Source organism: Dipodomys merriami, unplaced genomic scaffold, assembly GCF_024711535.1.
Source record: "Dipodomys merriami isolate MVZ:Mamm:240054 unplaced genomic scaffold, mDipMer1.0.p SCAF_14, whole genome shotgun sequence".
NCBI classification, from domain to species: Eukaryota; Metazoa; Chordata; class Mammalia; order Rodentia; family Heteromyidae; genus Dipodomys; species Dipodomys merriami.
In genome coordinates this window covers 23,855,303-23,862,316 of record NW_027202715.1, presented here as the reverse complement: position 1 = coordinate 23,862,316, position 7,014 = coordinate 23,855,303, and the positions used below count along the sequence as shown (strand labels likewise).

The 7,014-nt window shown below is 36.7% G+C and overlaps 1 protein-coding gene across 5 annotated transcripts in view; it reads right to left on the bottom strand.

Moving 5' to 3' along the window:
- Positions 1 to 229: 229 nt before the first annotated feature.
- The window catches only part of Jmjd1c (jumonji domain containing 1C), a 184,539-nt gene continuing 177,754 nt past the window's right edge, over positions 230 to 7,014 (bottom strand). For 4 of the 5 annotated variants that reach the window (XM_070021012.1, XM_070021010.1, XM_070021011.1 and 1 more), the window contains 2 exons: positions 1,707 to 1,838; positions 230 to 1,123 (listed from right to left, as the gene is read on the bottom strand). In XM_070021012.1, coding sequence (XP_069877113.1) covers positions 1,034 to 1,123; positions 1,707 to 1,838 — 222 coding nt within the window. In that variant the 3' untranslated portion in view covers positions 230 to 1,033. The other variant, XM_070021014.1, reaches the window with a different exon arrangement.

Sequence of the window (7,014 nt, the reverse complement as noted above, 5' to 3'; positions counted from 1 at the left end):
CTGCTCATCATCCTTCATGATACAGGTGAGCAAAGTAGAAGGATCCTAATCCAGGTCCAGGCCAGCCCAGGCATAAAGAGAGATCCTACTTCACATATAACCAATGTAAAATATGGCTGGGCTCAAGTGGTAGAGTATCTACCTAGCAAGTATGAGGCCTGAGCTCAGCTCAATTTCTTGGTGGGAGTTGGGGGAAGGGTAGGTAGGGAGAACTCTGGAACACAACTTCTGATAAAGTGTTTTTAATGGAAAATGTAAAACCCCTTTCAACTTTAATATACAAAGCCATATGTAACACTTGCACTTTAACAAAAGCAAGCCAATGTTTTAAAAAAATACATCATTAAATGTATATATGTATATATTTACAAAGCATATTAAGTTTACTATTTAGCTTTAAAACTTCACATAAATTTTACCAAAATGAGACAATTTTAAATAAATTACACCTTTTGAAAATGTTTAATTTTACAGTCAATAGCTTCAATAAAATATTGAAGTGTCTGTATTTAGTATCTACTTTATATACTTTATATTTTACAAATTTTACAATTATTTGGCAGTAATTTCTGATTATGACATGACTGCTGTGCGAGTCAGCAATTTCCCAAACGCAGGCAATAGCTGGTGTTGGTGTCCTATTCTCACAGTAACTGTCTCAATGTAGTGAAAAATATTAGTTATTTTATTAAACTGTACAAGGGTACATTTACACTTCATCAACAATATAGCGTAGAATTTTCTTTACCAAAAATAAATACATCATTTTAAATCTGGCATTTTCACAAACATCATATACACTATGATACAGAAACTACTATGTAATGCTGTTTTTCAATTCAGCTTGGTTTACAACTAACATTGACTCACAGGAGCTGTGACATATGCTATACTGCTGTGGTGTCAGTAACAAGTATTACTACAAAGAGCATTTCTTGGCACTGATGGTTTTATGAAACTGAAGTTAGTGTGCCTATCACCATTCAGGAAGTAATCCCAGTCTGTGGCCTACAAACATCAACCTGGGCCACATTTAATTTTCTTCCATATCCTCTACTTCCTCTTCATGTATCTTCAAAGTTCTTACCATTTCTTTGACTGCATGATACAAGATATTTTTAACCTGAAAGAGATGTTGATATTTCTCATCACTTGAGAGCTGGAGAGAAATTAACAAATGACAACTGCCAGATTAAAAACAAAATTATTTTAATGGGGATCAAGGCTAGCCAAATATAAAGAAAAGGAAAATGTCAAAGTTAAAAAAAAAATGGTTAAGTCAGGCACTGAGCATGCCTGTAATCCTGGCTACTTAGGAGACTGAGATCTGAGGATTGTGGTTTGAAGCCAGCTTGGGCAGGAGAGTCTATAATACTTATCCCCAATTAACCACCAGAAAACCAGAAGTGGTGCTATGGCTCCAAGTGGGTAGAGCACTATCCTTTCATGAAAAAGCTCAGGGACAGCGCCTGGGCCCTGGGTTCAAACCCCATGACCGACAAAACAAAAACAAAAAACATGGTTAAGCCCGATGTTAAAATAAGGGTCATTCAAATTCATGTAATTAAATGCTGGCATTAATCTTTGGTTGTTATCCTAATGTGACAAACTAATCAATGACTGCCCGACCTGCCTAACCCTACATTTATGTTTTCTGAATATAAAAAGCCCACAGAACAGGACTTGTTAAAATATTAATTTCTTACCTGTAGTTTATCATCATAATTAATTTCTTCCTTTAAAAGTCTCAGTTCCTGTGTTAAATGAAACGACTGTACGAGATGCTCTGGAGACACAAAGTCTTCAGTTACCTGAATACAGCTGTGAAAATTCTGTACCTATTCCCAAAAGAAAAGCCATGAAATATAAATCTAAGGCAACAGGAGTGAGACCAATGAACACAAAGGCCAATTCTACCAGAGAATTTTCCCAAACCATCAAATGGATTTCAAAGCAGAAGACTGCACTTGAATGGGAAAGTTATGTCACTGACAAGCTTCATGTGGAGTGACTTTGTAAATGAAATATTTTTAAATGATAAAGAGAAATATCTTTTCCAGGAATCCTTTGGAGAGGCTGATAATCAGATCCTAATTACCAATTTTGTCAAGGTGGACTTTTAAAATGTGTGACTTTAGAAACTTGCTAAGTAGAAAAAAAATCTAGGAGGTACTCAATGAGTATGTTGCTGTTCCTTAGGCTTTCAACAATTTGGTCATTTCAGTGTCATTTACACACCAGAGAAAAGAAATGTAACTTAGTTCATTTGTGAGGAACTGGGATGAAAACTATAGTTCCATACAGATCTACTGACCACAAATGAGTTTCCATTTCCTAGGACTTACTTTGTGCCTTTATTTCAAATTAGCCAATTAAAGAGACCCTCTAATCTTCTGTGACTTTATTGCAACCGTTTCTACGTTTCCTCTTTCCTGATGAAAAATGGTTTTCTTAAGAAGCCAGTCAATATCTGTTGTTCAGCATTTACAGATACTTCATTTCTTACATTACTTTCCATTTATGCTCAGTATTAACAGAGGATTTGTATTGTTTTAGGTTGTCTTCAAGTGGTATTTTAAAATGGCATAAAAATTCCTGGGAAAGGAGAAATAATGGAAAACTAAGCATTTAATTCTATTCTAATTTTTAAAAGTTTGCAAAACAAACTTAATTGGGAGTGAGATGAAAAAGAGATAGTAAGTGGGAAATGGAGACTGTGGGAAAGAAAATCTAATTGATGACAGTGTAATGGAATTCCAGAGAGGCTATAATTCCTCCTCTGGACATATGACCACCTGAACAGCTGCTGAAGTCTGCAGAGTTAACTCAAGCACTGTGCCTCTATTGATAACTTGGTAGCATATAAAGCAAATATTCTCTTTCTGTAATCATTAGGCTGTTGGTTCCTCAGAAGAATGAACAGTAGATGCCTCACATTTTCACCATGTCTGTACAGTCTCACTGGCTCTTCATTATTTGTCTGTAGAATAGATGCTCTATTTCACAGAACAGTAGACTATGGATGAGATGTGTTCAGCGCCTGTCCCAAGACAAATCAGCCAATAAATGGCAAGTCAACAGGAGCCCAACTCCTGTGTTGTCTTGTCAAATAGATGCTTTACAGTCTTACATTGACTCTCTCACACCATCAAACACAGTCTCCAAATGCCCTCTCTCTCCTTATGTCTTTATCTGAAAATAGGTTTTAGTATGTTACCCTTTGGTATGTCTAATTCTGGCCTGTCTTAAAAAATCACTGTGGGTCCAAAATTTCTACATGGCTCATTTCTATTTTTTTCTTTATTGATCTTTTTATTTGATTCATCCATCATTTTTCTGGTTTCCTTCAGGTCTTTATCCATGGAGTTTCTTTTAGCTCTTTGAGTTTAGGACAGTTGTTTAGTAAATCCAATGTCTGGAATTCCTCAGGGAACATTTCTGTCAATTTAGTTTTTCCCTTTGAATGGACCATACTTTCTTTTTTCTTGAAAACTGGGCATCTGTACATTATAATGTGCTAACTTTGGTAATCACATTTTCCCTGCCTTAGTGTTTGCTGCTGGTGACCGCAGAGGGGTATAGGCATTTTTCAGTGACTTTTCCAAATTGTTCAGAAAGGCTGCATTCTCTGTTGGGGGTGTGGTCACTGAAGTCTTGGTTCCATTATTTCAGTGGTCAGCCAGTGCCCTGACAGATTTCCTTAAGTGAAAAATCAGCTGCCTTTTTCTTCATCAAATGGTCTCTTGGTTACTCTAAGTACTGGGATTACATTCCAGAGTTCTGAAAGTTTTCAGTCAGTCTTTGCCAGTTTATGGTCCTTTTAAGAATGTTGTTTTTCAGAATGGCGATGTTTGTAAATGCTTAAAAGTTGCTATATGTTTCTGAACAACCCCCATCTGATGTTCTGCTGAAAGGCTTGAGGTTGAAGAGACAATGTTCAGCTTTGAAGCAGAATACAAGTTAACTTCCCATTCAACTTACCCCTTTTCTTTTGCAATGTGTGAGTCATCTTAATTTCACTTTCCAGACCAAAACTGCCTTAATAATATTTGCCTTAAAGGATCAGTTGAAATCAATGGATAATTAAGAAAATATAATTTTTTCATGTTCATAGCAGAAAGGTTATCATCTCAACACTATGATTGCTATATATGCAGCTATTTCTGAAAACTAAGTGTGAAAACGAATTTGGTAATTCAAATGTGCAGTCTTAACAAACTCCTTAGGAATGATGAAAAATAATCTAGTAAGACAGTTTAGGGCAACTTTATTATTGCTGATCTAGGGCTTTCACATCCTTGGTCATATTTACCAACACAAGATTTTTAAGTTTGCAATCTGAGTTTTTTTTTTTTCCCCTCTTAAGGAGTATAGAGAACTGTGGCTATCATACTTTCCTTCAGGTTCCTAAGACACATTTCTGGACTCTACTGAATAGTAGAGCTACTATTCTCAGTTTGTTTTCTGGATATACTCAACTGTTCACATACTTTCCTTCAGGTTCCTAAGACACATTTCTGGACTCTACTGAATAGTAGAGCTACTATTCTCAGTTTGTTTTCTGGATATACTCAACTGTTCACAGGCCTAGAATGTTGCTTCTTTTCTAGCATTGCTATCTGCTGCAATATAGTATCACTTGGTTGAAACAAGTTTTTTGGTTTTTTTGGGGGGTCGGTCGTGGGCCTGAACTCTGGGCCTGGGCACTGTCCCTGAGCTTTTCAGCTCAGGGCTAGCACTCAACCACTTGAGCCACAGCGCCACTTCCAGCTTTCTCTGCTTATGTGGTGCTAAAGAGTCGAATCCAGGGCCTCATGCATTCAAGGCAAGCACTCTACCACCTAGCCACCTTCCCAGCCCTGAAACAAGTTTTTGATAGGTGCCTATTGTTTGTAAAGGCTTCCTATTCATGTATTTCACAGTCATTCACTGGACAGTAACATTAGCAAGGCTTAGAAATTTGTTAGAAATGTAAAATTTCAGGTTCTCCCCTCCCAAACTCAATAAATGCAAAACTCTAGGGGATGAGTACAGTAATGTGTGCTTGATGAAGACCTCTCGAAAATTCTTATGCCAAAGAATGAGAAACATATATTTACAGAGTCTAGGATTACTTCAAGAGTCATTTGTGGTCTACTAGGGTAATGTTGAACCATCAATGAACAGTTTATAGAGCCTCTAAGGACTAAAAAGGTAGTAAAAATTAATATCAAACCAAGTTAGTAGGTATGAAGAGATGTGTAACTTTGAATTCTGCTACTTCTAAGTCAGAGATAGCACCCTCTAAACAGAGTAACAAACAAAACCGCATTGTAATTATCCTATGCACACACGAAGCAGATAGAAATTCCTATTTTTAAAGATGACAATTTGCATGCCCAGCTATGCATCACAAAACATAAAAAGTTTTGTCTTGCAGCATCCAGCAACATTTCCTAGCAGACCTCAGAATAGAACTTGCCAGTTTATTTTGGTGTATCATCTTTTATTACAGATGAAATTTGCTTCTCATAATAGCTATTAACTTTCTGTCAATCTTAAAACATGTTTTCTGACATACATATGTGCATAGTGAAAATTGGAAGTTATTTTCCAGCCCAAATAAACTTTCTGAAGTAGGCAAAGGCACGTATACAAAGAAGTCAGATTTAGTATGACTGTGCAAAAACCTTATACAGATACATTTGTGTTATAGGAATCCATACTTACTTTCATCTGCTTTTGTAAAAATGATGTTGTAAGAACATATTTTCAGATCTTCTATATAAAATAGACTACAAATATGCCTATTTGTACATATACACGTAAGATGTATTAGTAAAGTCACAAAACAGACAAGTAAGTAGAATGTTCTAGGCAAGAAGAGGGAGCAATGGAAAAAGCCAAATCTTAGGCTAGGGCATGATTCGGTAGTATACTGCTTATGCCAATGACCTATCTTTGATTCTCAGCATTACAAGTAAGCAGAAAAGCAAAAACACAACAAAAGCCTGCACACCTTTGACTTCATAAAGTTTACATTCTGGTGAGGAATGCAAGACAATGAAAAAGTAAAATATAAATTACATTAGATGATAAAATGAAGAAAAATCAGAAAAAATGATAAAAATAAAGATCGTGGGGGTAGGAATGTTTCATATTGTGTGTGAAAACAGCAAAGCAAAATAATTAGGAGAGTAAGGGTATATTTGTGTGTGCATGCACACATTCATGTGTTAGGATAAACACAAACAGCACAAATATAGACTGAGGATTTGTACACGTAGGGTTTAACATATATTCTCTCTCTATATAAAATGTACCCCCCACCAAACTCACCTCCATTCCTTTCTCTCATCTCCCTATATTCCCTTCTTAAAAACAATTTCAATAGGTTTCTCACTCTTCCTATCCCCTTCTTAAAAATACCAAAAAATGCCATCAGGTTTCCATTGTCCTTATTTCACACATGCATATAAAGTACTTTGACTATATTCACCCTCACCTTGACCATAAACCAACATAGGGTATTTTCTTTTCTGAAACTGGTGGAGATTTTTTGTTTTGTTTCTTTTGCATATGCTGGTACTGGGGCTTAAACTCAGGGCCTCATACTCTCACTTGCCTTTTTTTTTTATTGCTTTACTCACAGCTGGTACTCTACCACTGTGCCACATCTGCAATTCTGTTTTTGATGGCTAATTGGAGATTAGAGTTTCCCAGATTTATCTGGCTTCTGATCTCCAGCTTCCTGAGAGGCTAGGACTATAGGCATGAGCCACTAGCTCCCAGTTTTTATGAAGTTTTGAACAGTGATATGTGAATTTTTTTTTTTGGGTAGGTTATGGTGCTTGAACTCTGGGCCTGGGCTCTTCAGCTCAGGGCAAGAATCTGCTACTTGAGCCACAGCGCTACTTCTGGTTTTCTGGTGGTTAACTGGAGAGCCCGAGCTGGCTTTGAACCATGACCCTTAGATCTCAGCCTCCCAAGTAGCTAGGATTATATGACTGAGTCACTGGTGCCTGGCTTCTTTTG